Below are 27,207 nucleotides of genomic sequence, written 5' to 3'. Positions count from 1 at the left end.
TATAGAGGAGGAGGTGAATTAATATTCGCTGAAGTAGATTTTTTATTTTAAATTCAACTTTGCTTTAAGAATCGCTCTACATAATCTTATTGTATTTATTTATGTAACAAAATTACCGGGTCATTATTGTCGCTTTATAGAGGAGGAGGTGAATTAATATTCGATAAAGTAGATTTTTTATTTTAAATTCAACTTTGCTTTAAGAATCGCTCCACATAATCTTATTGTATTTATTTATGTAACATAATTACCGGGTCATTATTGTAGCTTTATAGAGGAGGAGGTGAATTAATATTCGATAAAGTAGATTTTTTATTTTAAATTCAACTTTGCTTTAAGAATCGCTCCACATAATTTTATTGTATTTATTTATGTAACAAAATTACCGGGTCATTATTGTCGCTTTATAGAGGAGGAGGTGAATTAATATTCGATAAAGTAGATTTTTTATTTTAAATTCAACTTTGTTTTAAGAATCGCTCCACATAATCTTATTGTATTTATTTATGTAACAAAATTACCGGGTCATTATTGTCGCTTTATAGAGGAGGAGGTGATTCAATATTCGATGAAGTAGATTTTTTATTTTAAATTCAACTTTCCTTTAAGAATCACCTCCTTTATGATTGCTCTTCGTCACACGTCTCAACTGTTTCGTCGTTTTATATCACAGTTTTGTAATTCGTAGAGAAAGTTACAGATCGTTAGGAATTCACGTGATTTCGAAAAGCGACAGGTTGTACGAGGAAAATCATTGTATCTGAGAGAAAGCTGCGGTTTAGATGTCCCTTGTCCATCGCACGCGACAGCCTTACGGATGCAGTATGGATTTCTAATTGATACTTCATAACGGAGCATTATTTTCTTCATTTATTTTTTACATTCGCGTTTCAGACGAGCGGTCCGTTGGAAGCAGATCCCAGTCGGCGGATGTCCACTTCTGTCCAAATTAGTGAAACTTGAACGAAACTGAAAGGAAATGAAAGCAAATTGGCTTGTCTCTGAAATCGTGGGCCGCCTTGGGAGCATATGGAGCAAGGATAATTCCATTAAAAATAGAAGACATTAATAATAATTTAACATTGATACCAGGTGAAAATTAGTTTAATAAATTAAATAGAAATTAGGTAGAAAAATTTATTTGAAATGAAAGCAAATGTCTCTGAAATCTTGAGCCGCCATGGGAGCATATGGAGCAAGGATAATTCCCTTAAAAATAGAAGACATTAATAATAATTTAACATGGATACCAGGTGAAAATTAGTTTAATAAATTAAATAGAAATTAGGTAGAAAAATTTATTTGAAATGAAAGCAAATGTCTCTGAAATCATGGGCTGCCATGGGAGCATATGGAGCAAGGATAATTCCATTAAAAATAGAAGACATTAATAATAATTTAACATAGATACCAGGTGAAAATTAGTTTAAAAAATTGAATGGAAATTAGATACAAAAATTGATTTGAAATGAAAGCAAATTTGCTTGTCTCTGAAATCATGGGCTGCCATGGGAGCATATGGAGCAAGGATAATTCCATTAAAAATAGAAGACATTAACAATAATTTAACATGGATACCAGGTGAAAATTAGTTTAAGAAAAATTGATTTGAAGTAAAAGCAAATTGGCTTGTCTCTGAAATCTTGGGCTGCCATGGGAGCACATAGAGCAAGGATAATTCTATTAAAAATAGAAGACATTAATAATAATTTAACATGGATACCAGGTAAAAATTAGTTTAATAAATGAAATAGATATTAGGTAGAAAAATTGATTTCTGATTCTGAAATCATTATTCACCTCTTATCAGGGGCTAACAGTAATTTATTTTCTTAATAGATTTAGAGAAGCTATCAAGTGAACAGGGTACAAGAGTCGTTTCAAACAAACTATCATAACAATAGAAACAAGTAAACGTGGGCAAGGAGGCAATGAACTCGAATGAAAACAGTTTATCGCGATATTTAATAAAGGTCGTGTTTCAGATGGTAATACCGTTGGTCGTGCTTCAGCTGAATAAACAGTCCTTTATTCAGAACAATATCACGGCCTTTTGTTTTGCTATAATCATACATTCATGTTTCTGTTTTCCTTGTTTCAAAGTTCAGAGATTGTAACAAGAAATTATTTGCAGGTCATTCGAGAGACGTTCTCGGATTTCGACACCCTAGCGCAGCTGCACTGTCGTTTCGTGGAATAAAGAAGAACAAAACTTCCAGCTGAACAATAGATGTTCCATAAGATGCGCAGGTGGCGAGCAGCGTATCGGGAAAGGTGAATCTGTTCCTGCATCATCTACCTGAGCAGGTACCTACTGGGATTCCTGGAAGGGAGATCTTGACCCAGAGATCTCGTGAAAAGTCGAACAACAACTGTGATTTTCACGAATTTGAAGAATAGAAATGGGAGGGCCACGTCCACGGTTCTATCCTATGGACTGGAAAAAAATGCAGCTTTCTGATCCTTGGAGAAGCAAAAGCAGACTTAAATTTATTTAGTTCTAAGAAATAGCAAATTTTATTTTCTATCAGAAAGTCTGTACATATAAATTTTTTTCATTTTCTTAGTCGATTATACAATTTGAAATTTATTTAGTTCTAAGAAATAGCAATTTTTATTTTTTATTATAAAGTCTGATATAAATTTTAAACGCCGTATAGAATTTGTATTGCGATTAACTCTTTGATTACTGTTGGCGCCCAAAGGTAATTAAAACAAATTTCTCTTATGATACTGTAGGCACCTATAGGTGCTTAAACCAGTTTGAATTCTTACATCGGTTTAATGCAGTAGAATTCAGTGTTTTGATTATTTCAATCTACTTTCTCAAAAAAGGCTGGTAGTCAAAGGGTTAACAGGAACGTTTCATTCGAATTTATTTGTCGGTGAACTTTGATGTCTCTATTTTCTTTTCTTGTAACGAAAGCCCTAGATCTCTCGAGTGAAACGAACTTAATGAGCGTTAATGAAACTCGTCGCAACGTGCGCGGTAACATGCGATTTAGCTGTAATTTCTCTAGTCGTACGTTTCGTTACGTAAATTGGAACGTGTCCGCTGATCCTCGGTTTCTCGTCTTATCGAAAATGCTGCGTTCTCTATTTAACTATGAACGAGGAAAACGGAAGAAAGGTCACGATTTAATATTTCATCGAAATTTTTATCATTCTTATCTTAACCCATTTGCTACCATGATCCCCAAATGGGGATTTGAATATATATATATTTTTTTATCACTTGCTATAGGATTATATTAAATAAAATGTTAAATAAAAATATCAAAAATAAAAATTTGGCAGTTAATGGGTTAATGTTTAATGTTCTATCATTCTAACGTGAATGTCTTTCAATATTCTTCATGCAAAATTTGCAATTCCTCCTTTTGTAAGAAGGAATTCCCCTTTTTCTTAAAGATTAGGAGAGGAAGTATTATTTTTAGTGCCATTTTTTCAAAGTGCCATTTTTTCAAAGTGCCATTTTTCCAAAGTGCCATTTTTTCAAAGTGCCATTTTTCCAAAGTGCCATTTTTTCAATAGGATTATATTAAATAAAATGTTAAATAAAACTATCAAAAATAAAAATTTGGCAGTTAATGGGTTAATGTTTAATGTTCTATCATTCTAACGTGAATTATATTTTTTAATAACTCTAACAACGTTGCATTTCCTTTCAGGATCTCCAGCCGGGACAGAAAAATTCAACGAGAGCATTCGCAGATGGAAAATCCAGTGTGTGTTAAGGACGTTTCTTATCGGTGTGACCGAACCGATTGCAGGTCGAGCGTGATGTGACGTCAACGGAAATGCTGTGCAGAAGTGGTACATTCGATAATGGAAGCGAGTCAGAAGCCTTATCGCGTTATAATCAGCGGGCAACGAAAGGTCAACCGAGGATTTAATTTTTCGTAGAAAAAAAAAAACAGTTATCTGGTTGGATGACTTTTGTCTCTAGAAAACTAGATCCATTCGTTATGGATAATTGAACCAGATAATTATTTTCGGTTACTCTGTAATGAAATATTTTGTATAAACACCTGAGCGTAGGAAAATAAGTAGGAATGAATTCAAAATTAATTTTTAAATTCATGAAACTCAATTCCGGATCTTCATAATAATTTTATACTCATTTTTCCTTATGAGTTTCGAGAATTTTGACTCAAAACTTTCTTGAGTTTCGAGGAATTCATTTCTAAAAAAAATAAAAAGATGATGTTTTCAACGGCGTTCGGTTGAATGGGAATGGAGATAGTAATTGCGATCGCATCTATAGAAAGTCTGCCTACGCTCTTGTGTAAATGCGTGTAAGCTGGGAAGGAAGTATCAAACTAGATAAGCGCAGCAACGTTCTATTACTTCCGTCTACCGTGGATGCTGCGCGTTAGATTCGTCCGTCCGCTGTGAGATTTGTGAATTGGTTCCTTTCTAACGCTTACGCAGGATCGTTTCAATCTATACAGACATTCTTAAACCGTCTTTCCTTCCTTCACTACTTTTATTTACTTTCAAACAATCTAAATAGATTTATGTTTACAGGTGAACTGTGAATAGCAACAATTTTATAAGAAAATAAAAAAAAAAAATGAAAAGAAGATAAAGGAACAGGTAAATTTTTTATTAATCATTCACAGTATTTTTTTTAATTAATATTCTTATTCATATTAAATTGTTGTAATTTTCAGTGTTACTTCTTTATTAATTTCTATGTGTAAATTATTAATAACTAATAAATTACAATATCATGAAATTAAATTTTTTAAAATTAATATTCTTATTCATATTAAATTGATGTAATTTTCAGTGTTACTCCTTTATTAATTTCTATGTGTCATTAAATTATTAATAACTAATAAATTACAATATCATGAAATTAAATTTTTTTAAATTAATATTCTTATTCATATTAAATTGATGTAATTTTCAGTGTTACTTCTTTATTAATTTCTATGTGTCATTAAATTATTAATAACTAATAAATTACAATATCATGAAATTAAATTTTTTTTAATTAATATTCTTATTCATATTAAATTGATGTAATTTTCAGTGTTACTTCTTTATTAATTTCTATGTGTCATTAAATTAATAATAACTAATAAATTATAATATCATGAAATTAAATGGATTCAAATTTTGCAGGTGAATTCCAGGAAAAAATTCAGCCGGTTCCTTTCATTTCTGAAAAATTATACCTGAAGAAGGGGAAAAGGGATGCGAGGGATGAAAGGAAAGAAAGGAACGGGCGTACGAAATTCGCGGTCGAGAAAGGTGGGAGCGGAACGGAGAATCAGGCGGGAGAAGGACGGGGAATCCCCCGACCGGTGACGAGAGGTTTCGAGCTTGAACGAACGTTCCCGAACGGCGCACGCTCAAGCTAGTAGCGGGAGTCTCGAAGCGCGCGGCAATCAGTTCGAATCCGACATTTCTCGACGAACCGCTCGCTCCTTTCTCTCTTTCGTTCTCGATTTTTCGCGTCGCCGACGATGACACGCCGGTTCTCGAAAACGTGCAGGTGAAACCACATTCGGTAAATAAACGTTTTCAACTACCTCTGGTGTTCCATCGTTGATATCCAAATAGTGATCTTCAGGAGCGATTCACGTGGAACAATTTTAAAGAGGACCTGCTCTGCGTATCAAGGTTTGAGATTCTTATTTTATTATTATATAATATTCAACATTTTAATTTTAATTTCACACAATAGTACTAGGTATTGAAAGACCCCACGTTTTTAGATTTAAAAAATAGAGGTCAAAATGATTGGGAATAATTCTGCTACTGTCAGGGGAATGAATCACCAATTTAATTGATCCAACAACCGGTTGTTTAATCCGCCTGTCCATGTTCACACTTCTGTTTTTTCAATTTATTTATCGACTTTCAATCATCGTCTCACAAAGTTCCAGAGAAGGCAGGGATAGTTCTACTTTCTTCTACTAGAAAACACAAATCTGGACCACTGTTCCTTGTGATACTTTAATCAGTTCATCGATATTGAATGTAAACAGGAAGTAGTTCTATCACCAAAGAAGGCTTTCTCGAATTTCTCTCGCAGATCCTTCTGTAACATCCAATAATATACAGATAATAATTTCAATTGAAGGTCATATAAATCAGAAATTTCTTATGTTAGAATGGTGCATACAGTTTAAGGTTCATTATTTCATTTACAATCTGATTGTATCATTTACTATGCACACTGTATTGTTTCAATTGATGGTGTAGTTGAAATTCTTCCATAGAAAGAGTACTTATTTACCCTTTGACGATTCATTGATAGTCAATCAATGTACTCTATAATATTAACTATAATAACAAATTAAAATTTCTCATTTTAAGGTATCATTGGTGTTCCCTTCTGTCAGCTGATTATCCAATTTACTACATTGCCGCCGCGTCTGTTTTATTAAAGACACGTAGAAAGAAGCGTTCAATGTATCATCAAGTTGCCATTACTTTGAATGCACTCGATTGTTCTTGTTATGTTGCGAAGGTATGCTGTTGAATGTGCGCGACGGGTCAATCAACCGCGGTGTTCATACACCCGATGAACATCGTCCCCGTAACAAACTGTTGACCTCGGTGTAGAGGGGAATTGCTCGATTATCGACGAATCACCGTCGAGGGGACGCTGGTTACTCTATTTTTATCGTTTTCAATCTGTGATCGTCGCACCATCCATACACGTTCGATTCATAGACGTAATTATTGATCGAGTCGTCGCTAAACGGTGTAGAAAAATACAAAATGTTTCAAAATTGTTGCACACCATGAAAAATAGATTCTTTGTGTAAAAACAAATAAAAAAGTCCTTTACAGTTTTGCAATCCGTGGCTTCGTTCTCGAGATATAAGGAATTTAAGATTGACCGCCCGACTTCCGGGGTGCTCCGTTACGCCATTGGTTTAAACGCAGAGCACCCCGGAAGTCGACCGGGCAATCTTTAATTGCTTATATCTCGAGAACGAAGCCACGGATTGCAAAACGGTAAAGGACTTTTTTATTTGTTTTTCCATGGAGAATCTATTTTTCGTGGTGTATGATGTTTTTGAAGTAACCTGTATGCGCTTGATGTTACAGCTGACTGCTGCATTTCCCTGGAATGAAAGTGCATTATGCTGGCGCGTTTAATGAGGCGCAATGAACTATGAACAATTCTATTTTTTTATCTGTTCGTATTTTGAATTTAAGTAGTTTGTTGAGCCATTGTTAAATTATTAAATTTGATATTTTCAGATATCCTGAATTGTGGGACTCTGTTGAATCATTTCTAAACATTAATAAAAAAAATAAAAAGAATATTCATTTATTCCAAGATTGAGCTGAATGAATTGCAGAACAATCAGAAATATTAACGAATCGCTTTCACAACAAAGCGCCGATAAAATAGCACGTTTATCGGTTTACGGACATTATAAAACTGTTGTGTGCAGTAGCAAAGTCGCAAGTTAATGGCGCATAAATTTTATTCGAGCTCATAAATCATTTGGCAAACGATCAAAATAGTTAGAAAGTTTTGAATAACGCTTCTGCGTTCGCATATTAATATGGGCAAATAAACGATTTCTTAGGCATTGTGTCAATTGAAAGTGTTGAATTATTTCCAATTTTCTAAATTTCTTGAAGCTTTCATTAATACTGAAAAATCATAATTCAAGTGAATATATTTAAAAACAAGGCTTTTAGATCTTGTATGATTTAGAAAGTACATTTGATGTATTCTATGCCTCCTCTGCAAAAAGAAAAATGATTTTTCTAATCAACAAAGAACTCATACATTCACCATGGAAAATAAAACAAAGTATCCCTCAAGAGCAAGTAGAAAGAAAGAGGAAGGTATTGAAATGAAAGGTGTGTACTGTAGTGTCCATTGTAAGGATCTTACATTTCTCCTCGTGTTAACATATTAGCCAGTCAGTTAAAGCTTGCTTTCGAACAGGAAGAGATACATGCATCAGAACTATAATTTATCGTTTACAGGGAATCGAGCCACGATGCTGTAGATGAATGTAGAGAGAAAGGAAGGAAGGAAGGAAGGAGAGTGTTTCTTTCAAGTCGTTTCTCTAATTTGAATACGATGACCATTGATTCTTGTGTAACACATGTTACAAGGTGATTTCGTTCAACTTCTTCCTTCGAATTACGTGTCATTCGTTAGAATTGATTATAGCCATTTGGAAGAAGATTCCATGTTTTATATAGACATTAGCTACTTGGAAATTGTCAAAATTAGGAGCAATTTAACTGTTGAAAGGATTGAAGCATTAAGATTCAGAAATGTAATTCTTGTACAGAAAATTCAACTGTATTAGCTTTTGTATGCAACCAACAATGGATTAACTGTGTGATGAACAACAATAGATAAGTTTCCATGGATATCCATCATTTTTAGTTATTGCTCTAGACCTCTGTTTTCATTAAAAAAAATTGTTGAATTAGTTTGAAATTATAATTTTAGATGACTGTAAATCATGGGAGGGGAACACATCAGAGGATAGCAAAGTACTTGCAACGGTGGTTTACATGAAAACGCGTGCCTGAATACCCGGAAACGAGCGTAAACGTGATTCCTCGGGCCCAGATCCGATTTTAGTTTGAATTATATTCAACCTGGGAAGATAGCGATCTTCTGGTTCGAGCACGCGAAACCAGCATAAACTTCCTTGATATTGGAATTGCGCAACGTCCTCTCCACTTCTTTTTAATCAAGATAGGAAAACATTATGACACTTGCGTGAATTTTTCCGGTATTGTTTTTAAACATAGTGACAAAAAGAAATTGATTCAAGAAAATTAGCTATTTCTATTCTTGATTATTATCTTTTAATAAATGCCCATTATTTGCTGTGGTAGTCAGCATTTTAAAAAGATCAAACTAGTGTTTAATAATCAATGGGCAATAATTCATTGAAACGCTCGTTCGAAGAAAGTTCCTCGCCATTGAATACCGTATTGAATGAAGCTGCATAAGTCAAAATAAGTGTTAACGTTAATAGGCTATAATTTATTTGCAGGTGTTGCATTAAAGAGTCACCGCAGTCATTGAATAGCTACGCATCCGTCCTTGTCCCGATTATTTCACCTGACCCGTGGATTTTGCAATACTCAACCTGACAATGTATTAAAAAAAAAAAAAAAGAGGAAAGAAACAGAAAAATCATACTTGACTGCATAAGTTCGTGATGCCAGTTGTATCCAGGTCGGATTAAATACAATGTCATTGTAATCATTTTTTTAGAGAACAGAAACACATTGTTCTTGGTTGTGTCATCTTGCTTCAAAAGCTAGATTGTATTTAGGACCATTATGTCTTTCAATATTCTTCATGCAAAATTTGCAATTCCTCCTTTTGTAAGGAGGATTCCCTTTTTGAAAGAGGAATTCCCCTTTTTCTTAAAGATTAGGAGAGGAAGTATTTTTGTTAGTGCCATTTTTTCGAAGTGCCATTTTTCCAAAATGCCATTTTTTCAAAGTGCCATTTTTCCAAAGTGCCATTTTTCCAAAGTGCCATTTTTTCAAAGTGCCATTTTTCCAAAGTGCCATTTTTTCAAAGTACCATTTTTTAAAAGTACCATTTTTTCAAAGTGCCATTTCATTGCCATTTTCATTGGTGCCATTATCAATGATTCTGTTGGATCGTAGCCAGTAAAAGGAAAGTTGCTGTTCTAGTTATCGCCTGAAACCGATTTTTCTACCAATTACCCAGCGATATCGTTGTTACGTGTTTCAGGTGTTCATTTTTCGGGGAACGTTTTCTCTTGCAAGGGGTCGTAATAGCTTCAGGTTCTCCTTGACGTCACGATGAATTGAGCAATGTGACTGTCATAATAATCGCACGCGGAAATACATAGTTCCTTTGCTAGTCGCTCCGGTCAATTAATTAGCAAATAGTGCCGATGACGTGCCATTTCATAATTAGATCATGGTGTCAGTGTGATGGGTGCCATTTTGTTGATTTTCGACTCAAAATACTCCAAACAGCTAAAATATATTTCAATTAAGAATCTGAATATTAACTCACAAATTATTTTTATAACAGAATTTTACTTTATTTCAGATAAAATATCCAATTTTATATACATATTTTGCATTCATTCCAGGAACTTCAAGAGCTATCATGAATTTATACGAGACTTATACGAATTTTTCTGAAAATTTAATAATGATATGGATAATGCGGTTTACTGATTATGTGTGCAGTGTTTTGCATTCGTGCTTCTCGTCACGTTGAACGGCTCGCGATCGAATGTGCTGGGAATGTAAACGCATAATTGCGACCGCACGAACGTACGTACGTAGAATTGAGCTTGTTGACACTGGAATACTTTTATCGTTCTTACTTATTCACTGCTTCTGCCATTTTGATTTTTCACTTTTAATCAGTATGGAAACCTGTACTGTATACACCTTTCTGCATCCATTTTATTGAATAGGCTTTTGGAGACTGGCAAGGGATACGTCGCAGGCTTTCAGAGACTTTCAGAAGCTTCCAAAGATCTTCAGAGACATCCAGAAATCTTTCATAAGTTCCAAAGGATTTTTAAACATCTCCAAGATGTCTCATGGACTCTCCAACACTTCTACAGTGTCCCACTGAGAATTTCCAAAAAGTTCACCAGAATCTTCAGAAATTCTGTAGAATTATTTTTCTTATTTAGAATTAAGGAAATGTATACACAGGGTATAATTTGATCAATCAACAAGATTAACACACTTTCGTTGCAAGAAAGAAAAAAACACGTTTGAAAGGTATCTTGTGCAAGGTCTAACTATATGTCCTGTTGGTTTCATATTTTTTGTTCAGTTTCTTCGTTTTGAAAGAACCAACCACGTACGAGCGTCGATGCTGTTTCGACAGCAGTTCGTTCGACGAAATTGCGACTAGATATCGTTGAGCAACGAAGAGGATCGTGCTTACTTTCATTTCACGTAACGTCCATCTTGTACGCACGAAATTGACCTGGAATCGCGTTAATGCTTTCGCGGTCAATTAACGAGCGAGTCCACATTTCATCCCCATTCGGCGAAGAAAAACCGGTACATGATGCAAAAACGGGCCCGTAAAACGTAACCTCATGAAACTGACTCTTTCTTCAGCTGTTTTCCTCAAGAATTACCCAGATAATTCTAGAATTACACAAGTACTTTTCCTCCTGGATTAGAAATTGTTTTCTTATTTTAAAGGAGAAATTTACAATGTTCTATACAGCACTCAGGTGCAGTGAGATCTTCTAAATGAAATTACCATTGACCATTAGGTAACAAACAGTAATTACAGCATCTAGTAATTATACCTGCAGCAATAATCTCTGAAACTCATGGAAATTACTGTCCATAGGTGTCTTAGAAAGCAATATACTTAAACAGTAAAATTACAGCTATTCAAGAATCATTTCTCTGGACCAATGATGGATCGTCTGTCGCTGTTGAGATTGTTCATAAGGATTGTTTATGTCTAATGGATGGATTTCGCAAGGGAACGCGTTTCAATCTGGAGTTTTCCTAGCTGAAAAATCTATGAAACGTGATAAACAACGTTCCAGCAGCATGGAACTGGCATTTTGTCGCAATCTCGTCGACATTTAACAGCCCTGTCTCTCCTCGTTTTTCTTCACTGCACCAGAGTCTCACTCTGTGAACCCTTTAATATTCTAAGCTAGAAAAAGAGTAGTAAAAATTCACTTTGAAGTGTCGGTTTTTTAATTGCAAATACAATAGTGGTTTTCTTCTTTTACAGGAGGTATACGTTCAGATTGATACACTTTGTTAATTAGAGATTCTGGTTGGCACGTGGCCGAGATCAAAGGAAAGTAACACTTTATAAATAATAAAATGGAAAATTCACCGTGTGCTCGGTCATGGTAGGCTTTCACGTCGACACGCTGCACTTGCTGCCAACGAAACAACTGTTTCAGAATAATTTGTGGCAAGGATTTGTCTTAAACGATTGTTCCATGTCTCGTTTCATTGCTGGCAATAACACCTTGGTCTGTGAAAATTTCATGAACTTGGTACAATTATTTACTTGAAGTGGTTCCATTTTCCTACCATTGTTAGGTATTCTTCCAATTTAGTTTTTCTTATTTTTTTTTTTTGCAGAATGAATTCCTAGAAAAAGAGAGGCAATCATTGTTATTAAGGTACATCGCGTACAACGAATTTCGGGGACAAGGACCGTCCAGTGAAATTACGTGGTTGATATTCTCAGGGACTAAGTGTTTCAACGTTTCGTGACCGGCATACCAGATCATCTGTATTACCTATTCGTTACAAAGTATATACAGTGGGTAACAAAATTATTCGCTCACCGTTTAAAACAGAATACCTCATTTAAAATTGGACCAAATGACTTGGGGGGCCCCCCAAGGTCCAGGGCCCCCATAAGAGGATTTTGCGTTTAAGAATGCAAGAAGAGTAATGTTTACTTGAATATTAATTTAAATTAGTTATACAAGCTTTAATGTTAATTTTATAAATTTTATTTGAGCTACTTTTTTTTATGTCATACATGCGAAGGGGCCCCCCTAGGACCCCCGAGGTCTCAGGGTCGGCCCTGCTAAGAATGCAAGAAGAGTAATGTTTACTTGAATATTAATCTAAATTAGTTATACAAGCTTTAATGTTAATTTTATAGATTTTATTTGAGCTACTTTTTTTTATGTCATACATGCGAAGGGGTCCCCCTAGAACCCCCGAAATCTCAGGTCCGGCCCTGTTGACCGATCTCGATGAACTTACTTGAATCTACAAAAGACATATTTTAAATTTTCATTATAGACTCGCACAAAAAGTAGAAAAATTACCCTTCTATTTTTTTTTTATATTTTCAACAAATTGTAATTTTTTAAAACGACAAAAACACATTTCTTAATAAATTAATTTGTATAGCTTCTCGAGAAATCTTAAATAATTCGGTCGAATTTTAAACGGTCTGCGAATACTTTTGCGACCCACTGTAGTCATCTTTATGGCAGTTGTACGATCGGTTCGTTTGAACCGCTGAAAATCTATACCGTACCTCTTTCTTTCGGTTATGTAAAATTGTTTTGCACGGTTCTACGATCGCTTTTACCTGTGAACGCAATCAGGAACCTGGAAATTTCGTAGACCACTGTGCAAAGTAGGCATAAAGAGATTGATGGTGAAAAATGGTGAAAGCGTATTGCCGTTGATTATATTAGAATTTGTATCGTACTAGCAACTGGATTTCGTAATCGTATCGTTATCGGAAGTTATCGTTGGTGTCAGGGATACTTGGTTACATTTCAAAATACGTTGGAACATTAATTGAGTCAGCAGAACTGAGATCACGATCTCTAGTTTCTTATTACACAATGAAAAATCTATTTTATAATTTTCTTTATTTTTCTAGATTCTAATTGCGAAGAATTTTGTCTTTAGTGGTGGGGGAAACCCTGAGTGAACCTTGAGAGAATTCTAAGAGCCTCAGCTGTTAGTGTAATCAATTGGCACTATAGAAAGTGGTAGTATAGCAAGAGCCTACCCATATCTCTTCCATCAATCTAACGCTGTATCACTTCCACAGTCATAGATGAGCGAAGACCTTGCAGAAGGGTCTCCCCTAAGCTTCCTAAGCTTTCAACAGTCTCTAAAGCATGTCGACATTGCGATTTAGAGCAACGATTATGATTCAATAATCGCCACCTGTTTGATAAGTCATATTCGACCCTGTTACCCAAGCAACAGGCATAGTGCGATTGAGCAATCCATACTTACCGATCGTAACTACTCTTTCAAATGGAAACGAAGCAGCCTCGTCAGAGAAACACACTCCCAAAATGAAAGCAGAGAAAGAATCTTACGCAACAGGCAAGAAATTGTGAATTTCACTGATAGAGGGTATATGAAAAATTCGTTGTTTCGATGGCAGGACTAATAGGTGGCCGGTCATTAATTAGCCTCATTAGAATCGTTACTTAACCGAGTTACGATTTCGTCGAGCGAACAAAAGGCACGATTGTTACGCGAACGTTATTCAATCACGGAGATCGAATAAGGAAGGCGTGTGTAGATTATGGACGCTTGTATTTGTGCGTTACCCAATGACCGGTCTTTGGCTGGTTACTTTCTCCCTGATGGAGAAAGACGGGCATCCGTTAAGGTGGATTGGCCTCTGAACTTCGCGAAGCCAACGTCATCTCTTCGCTCGGTTACGGAGCAACCCGTGGACAACCGTGGAAAAACCAGTTGGAATCGAGTGCAAGTGGTTTTAGAAAGTCGTTCACCACCGCTACCGTCTATGTCCGGAGCCAATGTCCTTCCGATATTGGCGAATACTCGGACCCGTCCACGCTTTCCAATTTTATTGATTCTTTGACAGTATTTTAGGCAGGTGGATGACAAATTGTTCTTCTGTAGAATTGTCTTTTAGATTTGATGATGATGGTAATTTGAATTTTGGATGATTAGGCAAACGAGTGACAGGGGACTGACCTCCTTTTCCTTAAAAATGTGGACTGACTCCATCACTATTCTGCAATTTCGAGATTGCAAAATTGTAAAATTTCAAAATTTTGTTAGTGAAGGGATAAGGTTGTCTCAGGTTGAAATGGACACTGAAGGAATTCTAAAAATGAGTTAATATTTTACAATTGGGACTGACCTCCTTTTCCTTAAAAATGTGGACTGACTCCATCACTATTCTGAAATTTCAAGATTGCAAAATTGTAAAATTTCCAAATTTTGTTATTAAAGGGATAAGGTTGTCTCAAAGGATAAGGGAATTCTAAAAATGAGTTAATATTTTACAATTGGGACTGACCTCCTTTTCCTTAAAAATGTGGACTGACTCCATCACTATTCTGAAATTTCAAGATTGCAAAATTGTAAAATTTCCAAATTTTGTTATTAAAGGGATAAGGTTGTCTCAAAGGATAAGGGAATTCTAAAAATGAGTTAATATTTTACAATTGGGACTGACCTCCTGTTCCTTAAAAATATGGACTGACTCCATCACTATTCTGAAATTTCAAGATTGCAAAATTGTAAAATTTCAAAATTTTGTTATTAAAGGGATAAGGTTGTCTCAAAGGATAAGGGAATTCTAAAAATGAGTTAATATTTTACAATTGGGACTGACCTCCTTTTCCTTAAAAATGTGGACTGACTCCATCACTATTCTGAAATTTCAAGATTGCAAAATTGTAAAATTTCAAAATTTAGTTAGTGAAGGGATAAGGTTGTCTCAAAGGATAAGGGAATTCTAAAAATGAGTTAATATTTTACAATTGGGACTGACCTCCTTTTCCTTAAAAATGTGGACTGACTCCATCACTATTCTGAAATTTCAAGATTGCAAAATTGTAAAATTTCCAAATTTTGTTATTAAAGGGATAAGGTTGTCTCAAAGGATAAGGGAATTCTAAAAATGAGTTAATATTTTACAATTCATCTTGTGAGGTCCTCTTCTAGAGATCATATGTTTAGTGGCAAGCAGATGCTGAGGAAAGAATATCCCAGGAATATCAGGATTGATTCACCCTCATTCTCTTGTTACGTGATCCTAGATGAGGGCATTGTGATCTTGAAAGTAAGAGTTCCTTTGTGTGGGAACAATGGGAAGGATATTGATCTGAAAAACGAAACAAGAGCCCCTCCTGTCCTTGATAGAGAACTAATGCCCTTGTTATTTAATCCTTGAGATTTCCATAATACCTGAGTTACCATTAATTCTGCAAATTAATCAAATTCAATTTTAAATTACCAATTACTTAAATATAAAATTACATATTTCCAAGAATACTAATTCCAAACAATTTCAGGTTCAAGGAATCACAAGTTTCCGGAAACGTTGATGTATGACTGAGGTGAATGCTCTTCCAACTTTACATTCATGCCTTCCGGCTAAAATACCGACCGACGTCAGGATGAAGAACCCGAGCGAACGTTCATCTTCTTTTAGTCCTGTTTCCTTCTAGTTCGTCGACTCTCGCCCCCCGCAATCTTGTCCTGAATCCGCGGACTTAATAGTCAACGATGATACCCCGGTGATTTTTGTTATGCTAAACGCGTATTGTTGCGTGCGATTTGGGTCAAGTCCTGCGTCACTTTTACAGGTCTTCTCAATGCCATTTGTCCTCCCAAATTATATCTCGTCTTCGAATTCGTTTAACCCACTTTTCACGTCTCTGTCGAACACTATTATAATTCAACCATTTGATCTAACTTACAATTAGAGGAATCCAGAAGGAGTCTCTCTCCCTGAAGAGATCCTAGGAGGAGTCTCAAAGGAACCTAAGGAAAATCTCTAATTTTCAATTCCTAATTTATTACATCTAGATAAGTTTAAAATAATATCTGTGATATCAAGTTACAACTTACTCAACTGTTAAGTCTTATTTATAAAAGGGCAGTGGTGACTGATAGATTGAAGAAGATAGGACGGATATCCGCGATTTTCATCGTTAAAATTGAACGCTTGTTTCTTGTTGAGTTATTTAAGAAAGAGGGACGGATGTCTGCGTTATTATACTAAGTGTGCTTTTTCATGAGCAGCGTGCGTGAGTGACGCTATTTTGTATTACCAACCAGTGTCCACTTGTATAGCCTTCTTCTTTTGATCAGCTTTTCCGTTTCTATTTCACAATCCTTGCAAACTGTTACTAAATATGAGGGAAGAAAAAGGTATCTGAAGGACTTAGAATTTTGTAAGCTTGAATCATGAGGTTTAAGTTAAATTTGAATTAATATTTTAATTAGCTTGGATTAGGTCTAAATGCACCAAGTGTAAGTTAAATTTGAGTGAAACTTCTGTTAAGTCATTGCCAAGTCTTAGTTATATATTTAATTCAGCTTTTAAACTTTATTTGTAATAACAGGTTCACTGTCGTCCACATTTACACAACGTCCTTGCGTACAAGCTCAACTGTGGTAATTATTTAGCCTGTATGAGTGCACGTGCAACGTTCCTTTACATAAGCTTCGAAGAAAACCCGATGGGATCTGAATTCGTCGCAACCGGACCGTGGCGAGGAGTTAATTTCACGTGCTTTACGTCACAACCAACACTGTCACTTGAAGCTATTAAAAGTGCAACTTAGAAAATTAAAAAAATTATTACTTATCGATTAGATCTACCAATTATCATTCTTCATAACGTTGCAAACTATCAAAATGGTGCACTGGTCAGTCTCACTGTTCTTTTTTCAAAAATGAAATGGTAATTGATTTCAAGTCCTGTTCCCCAACTGGTGGCTGACTTTCTACGCCTCAAATGACTCTCTTTTTTCGAGATAGGAACACGGATCATGTAATTATAGAAACTATTTCAAAGGAAATATTTCCAGTTACTTGCAGTTGCAATTTTAGTCCTAAACGTTGCATTAGGTGTTTTACTTTAATGTACTCCATAGGATGGTCAATTTTCAATACCTGATTTATTACATGTAGATGGAACAATTTAATGATACTTGAATTCCAAGTGTAAGGTACATTCAGTCATTTGGTTTCAGATGTGGAGTAATCTGACCTGCGTGGACGATTTCCTGAACCGAGCGTTCCATAAACTAGGCCTGATAGTCGGCCGTTATCCTGGCTACTTCGTGGTTATTCCGGTTCTATTGGCCTGCATCTGCTTCACCGGCTACCAGAGGATCCATTACGAGATTGACCCGGAATACCTGTTCTCACCGACCAACGGGCCGAGTAAAACTGAAAGGGCGATCGTCGAACAATACTTCAAAGTCAACTATAGCCATCACTTTGATCTGAGCCGTATCACTAGGCCAGGTGAGCTTTGGTAGAAGGTCAAGGAACGAGGAAGCGAAGGGGAAGAATCGTTGCACTGTTTGCATTGTTTGTATATGAGATAGGAGGTCCTGGGATAGACTCTCCTTAGGTTCCTTTTAGACTCCTCCTAGGATCTCTTCAGGGAGAGGGGAATTCCTTGTAGACTCCTCCTAGGTTCTCTTTAGGGAGGGGAAAATTCTTTTTGGACTGCTCCTAGGTTCTCTTCAGGGAGGGGAAGATTCCTTCTGGACTCCTCCAAGGATCTCTTCAGGGAGAGGGGGATTCCTTGTAGACTCCTCCTTGGATCTCTTCAAGGAGAGGAGGATTCCTTCTGGACTCCTAGGATCTCTTCAGGGAGAGGGGGATTCCTTGTAGACTCCTCCTAGGTTCTCTTCAGGGAGGGGAAGATTCTTTTTGGACTGCTCCTAGGTTCTCTTCAGGGAGGGGAAAATTCCTTCTGGACTCCTCCTAGGTTCTCTTCAGGGAGGGGAAGATTCTTTTTGGACTCCTCCTAGGTTCTCTTCAGGGAGGGGAAGATTCCTTCTGGACTCCTCCAAGGATCTTTTTAGGGAGAGGGGGATTCCTTGTAGACTCCTCCTTGGATCTCTTCAGGGAGAGGAGGATTCCTTCTGGACTCCTAGGATCTCTTCAGGGAGAGGAATATTCCTTGTAGACTCCCAGGTTCTCTTCAGGGAGGGGAAAATTCTTTTTGGACTCCTCCTAGGTTCTCTTCAGGGAGGGGAAGATTGCTTCTGGACTCCTCCTAAGATCTCTTCAGGTAGAGGGGTATTCCTTGTAGACTCCTCCTTGGATCTCTTCAGGGAGAGGAGGATTCCTTCTGGACTCCTAGGATCTCTTCAGGGAGAGGAATATTCCTTGTAGACTCCTAGGTTCTCTTCAGGGAGGGGAAAATTCTTTTTGGCACTGCTCCTAGGTTCTTTTCAGGGAGGGGAAGATTCCTTCTGGACTCCTCCTAGGTTCTCTTCAGGGAGAGGAAGATTCCTTCTGGACTGCTCCTAGGATCTCTTCAGGGAGAGGGGGATTTCTTCTGGATTCCTCCTAGGTTCTCTTCAGGGAGGGGAAAATTCTTTTTGGACTCCTCCTAGGTTCTTTTCAGGGAGGGAAAGATTCCTTCTGAACTGCTTCTAGGATCTCATCAGGGAGAGGGGGATTCCTTCTGGACTGCTCCTAGGTTCTCTTCAGGGAGAGGAAGATTCCTTTCAGACTCTTCCTAGAATCTCTCCAGGGAAAGAAAAATTCCCCTAGACTCTTCTTAAGTTCCCCTAGGACCTGAGCTCCTCCCTTACCTAATAGAATCATAGAATATCAACATTGTGTATTAATATAAAAAAAGGAATTAGCATAGCATTGTCGGTGTTATGAAGACGAAGGCTCGTCAAAGTTCAAGGAGAAAGTGCATCAACTTCCCAGACTTAATCGTCGCTCGTTATTTCTTCGTTTACATTGTCGCCGCTGTATAATTTTCTTCCATTCTCTGGGTCTCGATGAATCAAGCGTGCTTTGCCATTAACCGAGACGCGAAAACTTTCACGTTTCATTGAGCCGTCGCTAATTAACCCCTGACAGACAAATGTCAGTGGGTGGTTCCTCTTTATGATCAAACGAGTTCCTTAGAAATGGTTTAATAACGCTTCCTTCCCTCTGCGACAGGTCGATTTGGACACGTGATCGTAACGACAAAGGACGGGGACAGTAATTTGTTGAGAAAGGCGGTGTTCGACGAGCTGCTGGAGTTGGATGGACTTATCAAAAGCGCGAAAGCTGTCTTCGAGGGTGAAGAGTTCACCTACAGTCAGATTTGTGCCAGGTGGTTGGATACTTGCTTCAGCAACAACATTTTGGACCTGCATCATGTGATAGAGTATGTATTGTCATGACTGGCCACTATTGGATACAATATAAGAATTGTAAAGGAGATTGAGGGTCATCTGAGATTTTTAGAGCTGCATTATATCGTTTCCATGGATTATACTTCAGGCTTACATGAATTTTAGACTCCAACTGTAGCTAAGAAAGCAAAATACTAGACTGAAATATTTTCCCAAATTATCATTCGTTAAATTCATCTTCAATCTAATTTTAATGAGACATTGACCCATTAAACATTGTATCATTTACACGTTCTGGCATCTAAGTAGTCGGTAGCACTTTCTAGGGATGTGGAGAATAGAGAGCTGAACCTGACGTTCCCAGTGACGTTGAATCCCGTCACCTGGGACATCCACCTGCTACCGGTGTTCTTCGGAGGAAGCGTGATCAACGAGGACCTGATCATCGAGTCCGTTCCATCGTTGCAGCTCGCCTACTTCCTTGCCGCTGACAATGCACGTCAGGATGCGATGTAAGCAAACCATGATAAAGCCATTAACCGATGAGAATCAGTGATAGCAGCGATCTCCCAGACAGATCATCTTCAAATACATCATCTCTCTTTGTTTTGCAAAACAGCGGAGCAACCTGGGAAGAAGCTTTCCTCGACGCCTTGAAGAAGGTCGAGGATGAGGGTGTCTTCAAGCACATAGCCACCGCCAGGTTCGCCTCCAGGACCTTGGAATTGGAGCTGGAGGAGAACACCAAGACAATTGTCCCTTACTTCTCCAGCACGTTCATTCTGATGGCTCTTTTCTCAGTGGTCACTTGTATGATGACTGACTGGGTACGCAGCAAGCCTTGGTTGGGTCTTCTTGGAAACATCTCTGCAGCAATGGCCACTGTTGCTGCCTTTGGGCTGTGCATTTACCTGGGTGTAGACTTCATTGGTCTCAATTTGGCTGCACCGTTTCTGATGATTGGTGAGTGGCCATCTATATACCAATTTCAATCTTTAACCTAGACTTCATTAAATACCTAACTTAAAATACTTCAGACACTAGGATGAAGCCTATATGTACACTTGGCTGTAGATTAGACTCTGTTTCTCAGGGGAAGTGCTCTTCCCCAATGCAGGGGAGCTCTCTTTGGCTCTCCTAAGGTTCTCCCTAGGCTCTAAGGTTCTCTATAACTGGAAGGCAAATATAATAACTCAGATTGCAGCCAAGTGTACAAGAAGAGCCACAACACAACGCTCGTTGATGAAATCCTTACGCCACTCGGTTGTCCAACCTCTCGGACTCGATCGAGTGGCCGCGAACGACTCGTCAAATGTCGTGGAATCACGAACGATCCAACGTCGGTGATTTGCGTGTAAAGCGGAAGTCCCAGCCAAGACTTTTTCCTTCCATCGTTGCGCTCGCTTGATTACCAACCATGATTGCGTTGCTCGCATATGATCAATTTCGAAACTGTTCTTTGTGTCGCGTGTTGTCATTGACGAGGCTCCAGCCGTGCATTGTGCTAGGTAACTGGTCGTTGAAGAGGAGGGTATCAGACATAACTGTTTATTTTACTTCTGTGTAGTTGATTGTACTGCTTATATGTTGAGCCCCATGCTGGTTCTTAATTTAATTAAGTCCAGGTGGTGACAAACATCTTCAATTTTGTATAATCAAATAATTTGTTAAAGAAAAGAGATGTCAAAGTATTATGTTATCAATGCAAGGTAACATTTTTAAAAATTGATCTATTATATTCTTAATAATTATATCAGCAAAGTTTCATTTAAATATTAATGAAACATTGAACCAGGGGATTAAAGTTCAGCTTCTTCGAGCTGTTCGCTATGCCATTCCTCGATGGTGACGCAGCAAAGATTTCCGGCATGGAAATTGTTCGTCCTTGCGTGAAATTGAATAAACGACGGTTATAAATCGACGTCCAAATGTAGCAGACGGTCGTCCCAAGCTGAATCACGAATAAAACTAACCATTCTGATTCACTGCGTGCGCTAAACTGCCGCCTCGTTATTGCGATAATAGCACCTTGTTCGTTTTCCTGCCAAAGGGATGTGCGATTTTCTCTTCTGACTCATCCCATAGTCTCTTTTATACAACCCTTTGTTTCTCTTTTGTACATCATAATTGATCCAAATTGATTAATTCCACAAAACAAAACATAAAGAAACTGGGCCGGCCTTGAGATTTCGGGGGTCCGAGGTACTTTACATATACGACATGATAAAAAGTACCTCAAATAAAATTTATAAACTTAACATTAAAGCTTGTATAACTAATTTAGATTAATATTCAAGTAAATATTACTCTTTTTGCATTCTTAGACGCAAAATCGTCTTATAGGGGCACTGGACCTTGGGGGCCCCTAAGGGGCCGCATAGTCTGCCTAGGCCCAGAGCCAGCCCTGTAAAGAAATTAATAAAATACAAAGTGCTTTGTATTTTTAAAATGTGGAATTAATTACTTTGTATTTTATTAATTTCTTTATAGGGCCGACCCTGGGCCTAGGCAGACTAGGCGGCCCCCTAGGGCCCCCCAAGGTCCAGGGCCTCCATAAGACGATTTTGTGACCAAAGTGCTTTCTATTTTTAAAATGCGCAGTTAATTACTTTGTATTTTATTAATTTCTTTACAGGGCCGACCCTGGGCCTAGGCGGCCCCCTAGGGCCCCCCAAGGTCCAGGGCTTCCATAAGACGATTTTGCGACCAAAGTGCTTTCTATTTTTAAAATGCGCAGTTAATTACTTTGTATTTTATTAATTTCTTTACAGGGCCGACCCTGGGCCTAGGCAGACTAGGCGGCCCCCTAGGGCCCCCCAAGGTCCAGGGCCTCCATAAGACGATTTTGCGACCAAAGTGCTTTCTATTTTTAAAATGCGCAGTTAATTACTTTGTATTTTATTAATTTCTTTATAGGGCCGACTCTGGGCCTAGGGAGAATAGGCGGCCCCCTAGGGCTCCCCAAGGTCCAGGGCCTCCATAAGATGATTTTGCGACCAAAGTGCTTTGTGTTTTTAAAATGTGGAGTTAATTACTTTGGTCATAACGATAGCAAATTAATATTATTCAAGTATTGCAATTAATTATAGTAATTATTTGTTAACAGGAATTGGAATAGATGATACATTTGTAATGCTGGCAGCCTGGAGACGAACCAGTATACTGAAACCGGTACCTGAAAGGATGGCCGCGACTCTCAGCGAGGCTGCTGTGTCCATCACGATCACCTCTCTCACCGATATGATTTCCTTTTTCATTGGGATACTATCGCCTTTCCCTTCGGTGCAGATTTTCTGTATCTATTCAGGTGGCTATCGAGATTCACTGTACTTACAGAAATGAAATTTCAAATCTACACCCAATGAATTAAAACTGATACTTCCTTCTTCCGTTCAAGGTTTTGCGGTGGTTTTCACCTTTGTCTTTCACCTGACGTTCTTCACTGGCTGCGTGGCGATCAGCGGCTACTGCGAGCAGAAGAATCTCCACAGCATCGTCTGCTGCAAAGTGCAGCCTCTATCGAAATCCTGTGAGTAACTTCCTGCTTCGTTCAGCGGGAAACGAAACGCGCCAGGAATTGCGCAGAAATATTCGAAATTGGAATAAAACGTCGAAACGGTTTTCCCTGTTGCGCAACCGTACGGGAATTTACCTGGTCGGTAAAAGTAACCAGTCCTCCAATGATCATTTCGGTTACTGCATTCGACGTAATCATCGTATTTACGCGTACGATCGAAGAAGAGCTCACCCGGAATACTTTCACGGGCCACGTTGCCACCGATGTATCGTTTACTGTTTTTGTTTGAACTTTCATTTATTTCCATCGCCACACTGATACTTTCTACCTTAAACCACTTAGCCAGCCGAGCCTTGGCTCTGTGTAAAATCTGGAAGTATACAGTGTGTCCCATGGATTCAATTTTGAAACGAACACTTTCATACGTAAAAGTGGCATGAAATTTAGAAACGAAAAATGAAAACATTGTATTTTATTTATTGCTGCTTCAATTGGTTATCATCAGAGGATTAAGTGTAATAAAATGAAATTGTGCATAGTAGTGCATGGGTCACACCTGCATCCATCGACTTTCTCCAGGACTGAATCTTGTCATCGAACCACTTTTCACGGTTTTTCTCAATGGTTCTGTGGGAAAGTCGTGGATCGAGCTGCTTAAAGTTACACCGCTGTTCGTGGTTACGTCAGAAAAGCATGGCGGGTTACGTTCGAACAGCGTTAATTCGTTAGATCACTAGGTATTACGTAAAGGTACCGCTTTCTCCGGGCGCTGTCAACCTCGTGTTATGAACAATGTCATCTCAAGAAACCATTTACGTAACCGTCTTCTTCGAACCGAAAAGACCATAGGATTTAGTGTTTACCGACTCGGTCATTTATGGAACCAATACCTTTGCACCACTAGTGGTGAAAGTTTCCATTTCTTTGAGCCATCCGACAGGTAAGCTTGGACCAAAGATGGTACAGCGCGTTTCCACGAAGCCTTATCGCTGTTAGAAAATAGTTGAATTTTTCCAAGAACTGTGATACCTTGAAGAGACAAGATTCCAAAGTGTTTGCATTGATATTCCCTTCTGGAGGCTAATTAATAATCAACAGGGATCCCCTAGTGGTCAAAGCATCTTGGAAACGGTTGCTGCTCAATTGTTCCCTTTGATTTAGTCATTCAAACGTACGTGACTCGCGTTATGATGCAATTAGCATCGGTGATTGGCGCGTGACATTGTACCAACAATCACTGTGTCACCTTTGTTCCCTCTGTAAGATGATCTCATCAGTTGCCCTCTTGGATCACTTTCGGTTTCACGATTTTGAGAAATAATATTCATTTGTTTCCAGCGCACCGATCTTGGTTCTACAGAGCATTATGCACCGGTGGAGTGGACCCTGACGACCCGTACAATCCTGTGGACAATCCTGAACACGGATGCATGAGCTGGTTCCGCGATTACCTCGCCTCTGCGTTGAACTGTCGACCGGTCAAGGCGGTGATCATCTTTATTTTCGGTTGCTACATCGTTGGCGCCCTCTATGGACTGACGACTCTTCGAGAAGGCTTGGATCGTCGCAAGCTTTCCAAGAACGATTCTTATTCGATTATTTTCTACGACCGACAGGATTACTACTTCAGGGAGTTCCCCTACAGAATACAGGTAACGGGGGATCATAACCTAACCCTTCTGATGTCTGCTAGATGAGTCTAGGGAATAACAAATAACTGAAACTAATGCTATCCTTATAACTGAGACTCTAATGATCTTCATATTTTCCTATCTCAGGTGGTGGTCAGCGGGGAATACAACTACAATGACCCAGTGGTTCAACAGCAAATGGAGAACCTGACCAGAGCATTGGAGGCCAGTAAATACATCAGCAGCGCTCCAATTTATACAGAAAGCTGGCTACGAACTTTCCTCAGTTATGTAAACAATAATTTAAATGAAGTGGACGTCAAGGATGAAAAGAGCTTCATAAAGGTACTGAAGGACACCTGGCTCTCTCCGAAGAACAGTTTCTCTCTGGACGTGAAATTCGACGAGCAGGAAGAGCACATCATAGCTAGTAGATTCCTGATCCAAGCGGTGAATGTGAGTGGGACCAATCAGGAGAAGGATATGGTGAAGGAGCTGCGTCGAATTTGCACTGACTCTCCTCTGAACGCCAGTGTATTCCACCCTTACTTCGTCTTCTTCGACCAGTTCGAGCTGGTGAAGCCTACCAGCATCCAGTGCATGGTATTCGGTGCTCTGATCATGATGTTGATCAGTTTCATATTCATTCCCAACGTGTTATGTTGTCTTTGGGTCGCTTTCTGCATTATTTCCATCGAGCTGGGCGTCGCTGGCTACATGGCCCTATGGGACGTCAATCTGGACAGCATATCCATGATCAACTTGATCATGTGCATAGGCTTCAGCGTCGACTTCACTGCTCACATCTGTTATGCCTACATGAGCTCCAAACAGAAATCACCTGATGACAGAGTGAAGGAGAGCTTGTACAGCCTTGGTTTGCCAATAGTCCAAGGCGCTGCATCAACCATTCTAGGGCTCATAGCCTTGCTGCTTGCTGGGACCTATATATTCATGGTGTTCTTTAAGATGGTCTTCCTGGTGATCTTCATAGGAGCCATGCATGGCATGTTCCTCCTACCCGTTCTGCTGTCTCTCTTCGGTCCCTCCTCCTATTCCAACGAGAGGATAGAGAGCGAGAAGGCTCAGCAACAGAAGAAAATGCAAGAGAAAGATCTCTCCTCGAAGCTCCAGCAGCCCTATGTGATCCCTCACCCCACTCTGTCGTATTATCAGCCATCAGGAGCTGCGAAGAGTCTTCAGGGAAGTCCTGCGACCAGTCTGGTCGCGTTCGAGGAAAGGGATCTTGGTCTAGGCACCAGCGAGGACAGCAACTCGACGGAGAGTGGGTCCTCGCAGAGTAGGAGACGGGAGGGCCAGGGGGAACAGGAGAACCAAAGGCGTCACGACGTCTGGAGGAGATCCATAGGGGTTCTCTATGGCATGTCCCAGTTTCAGACAGCCGCGCACCCTGCTGCACCACCTCCAGACTATGCTGGCACGTTGCAAGAGCTGCAGGCTGATCAGGACCGACGAGCCGTGAGGACGGTGCCCTATGTCGGCTCGCACCCGGCCTATCGGCCCGCCAATCAGCTGCACAGGGATCACAGGAGAAGCAGGTCGTACCACAACCTCCAGCACCCGTCGAGGTACCTATCCGACCCACGGTATCCTTAGAGCGACCGCTGAGCCCTGTGAGCCATAAGCAGCACCCGGCGTGATAGGACTCTGCGGTGCATTTCTCTTCGGTATTCTTCAAGTTTATGACGATTACCTATGAAGAGGATTCGGGACCAGGATTTCGGTGATCGTTCATATCACTAGGATACAGTCTTACCGAAGAACGTACGATTTCTGACGCAAGTTAACTCGAACCAAACACACCAAATGAAAGATTGTGACTATGTTCTAGGTAAGTGCTGTCCATGGGAGGGACGGATGCTCTCTGGGACTCGTGGGGTGCACATGGGACCAAATTAGTGGACTTCACGGCTAGTGCGTGTCGAGAGTGAATGGGAAAGTGTTTGGCTTTATTAATGTTCCCTGTTGAGACTCTCATGGACAGCACTGCTCTAAGACGTCTATGCTCGAACTAGACCAGGACACTTTGAAGTTAGGATAGGGTCGGTATCATGGACGATTATCGAGCATCGACGAACAGTATGCTTAGAGAAGCCTTCAATCGAGGAAAGGGAATACTCGTCTGTTTTCTATCTTCATTCCCCCCCGGTGTGTCCCTCGTTTGGGACTCATTCAGAGATTCCGGGGGGAAAGAAGCGAGGAAAGCTTCTCGAAGCTGATAATCTGTAAATATCTTTTGGCGAGTTTGCTGAAGGTGCAGGGAAGGGGTGAGAACTCGATGGATCTCGAGCTGCATGCTCCGAGGAAACTTGGAAAGCGGATTTCGTCGGAGCGCATCTCTTTTCGAGGAATTCAAGTGGAGCTTTAAACGAGCCAGTTCGGTTGTTCGAAGAGACTTGTTTGCACAACCGAGAAATATAAATCTTTAGCGCTCAACGTGTACGAC

The 27,207-nt window shown here is 39.0% G+C and overlaps 1 protein-coding gene and 1 long non-coding RNA gene across 9 annotated transcripts; one reads left to right on the top strand and one right to left on the bottom strand.

The window, feature by feature from the left end:
• The first annotated feature begins 454 nt into the window (after positions 1-454).
• On the top strand, positions 455-27,187 carry Ptr (patched domain-containing protein). Of its 8 annotated transcripts, XM_076689408.1 has the most exons (15): positions 455-822; positions 895-1,726; positions 1,840-1,988; positions 2,135-2,307; positions 3,672-3,879; positions 4,531-4,599; positions 5,134-5,634; positions 17,466-17,742; positions 19,414-19,624; positions 19,919-20,104; positions 20,212-20,555; positions 22,699-22,899; positions 22,990-23,121; positions 24,448-24,761; positions 24,888-27,187. In XM_076689408.1, the coding sequence occupies exons 8-15, from the start codon at positions 17,466-17,468 to the stop codon at positions 26,355-26,357; spliced, it is 3,135 nt and encodes a 1,044-aa protein (XP_076545523.1). In that variant the 5' UTR covers positions 455-822; positions 895-1,726; positions 1,840-1,988; positions 2,135-2,307; positions 3,672-3,879; positions 4,531-4,599; positions 5,134-5,634; the 3' UTR covers positions 26,358-27,187. The 8 variants fall into 8 exon arrangements, with proteins under 8 accessions (XP_076545523.1, XP_034190235.2, XP_034190234.2 ...); XM_034334344.2 differs by lacking the exons at positions 455-822; positions 895-1,726; positions 1,840-1,988; ... (2 more) ...; positions 4,531-4,599; positions 5,134-5,634 and adding exons at positions 7,255-7,845; positions 7,975-8,106; XM_034334341.2 differs by lacking the exons at positions 455-822; positions 895-1,726; positions 1,840-1,988; ... (2 more) ...; positions 4,531-4,599; positions 5,134-5,634 and adding exons at positions 11,862-12,005; positions 12,094-12,277.
• Positions 9,514-10,116, bottom strand: LOC143305495 (uncharacterized). The gene is made up of 2 exons (XR_013062497.1): positions 10,042-10,116; positions 9,514-9,975 (listed from the first exon to the last, which is right to left on the bottom strand). It is a non-coding gene; the product is annotated as an uncharacterized LOC143305495 (long non-coding RNA).
• Positions 27,188-27,207: the final 20 nt, after the last annotated feature.

This window comes from Osmia lignaria, chromosome 8 (genome assembly GCF_051020975.1).
Source record: "Osmia lignaria lignaria isolate PbOS001 chromosome 8, iyOsmLign1, whole genome shotgun sequence".
NCBI classification, from domain to species: Eukaryota; Metazoa; Arthropoda; class Insecta; order Hymenoptera; family Megachilidae; genus Osmia; species Osmia lignaria.
The sequence above is the reverse complement of the archived record's forward strand: the minus strand, read 5'-3'. Positions and strand labels throughout refer to the sequence as shown.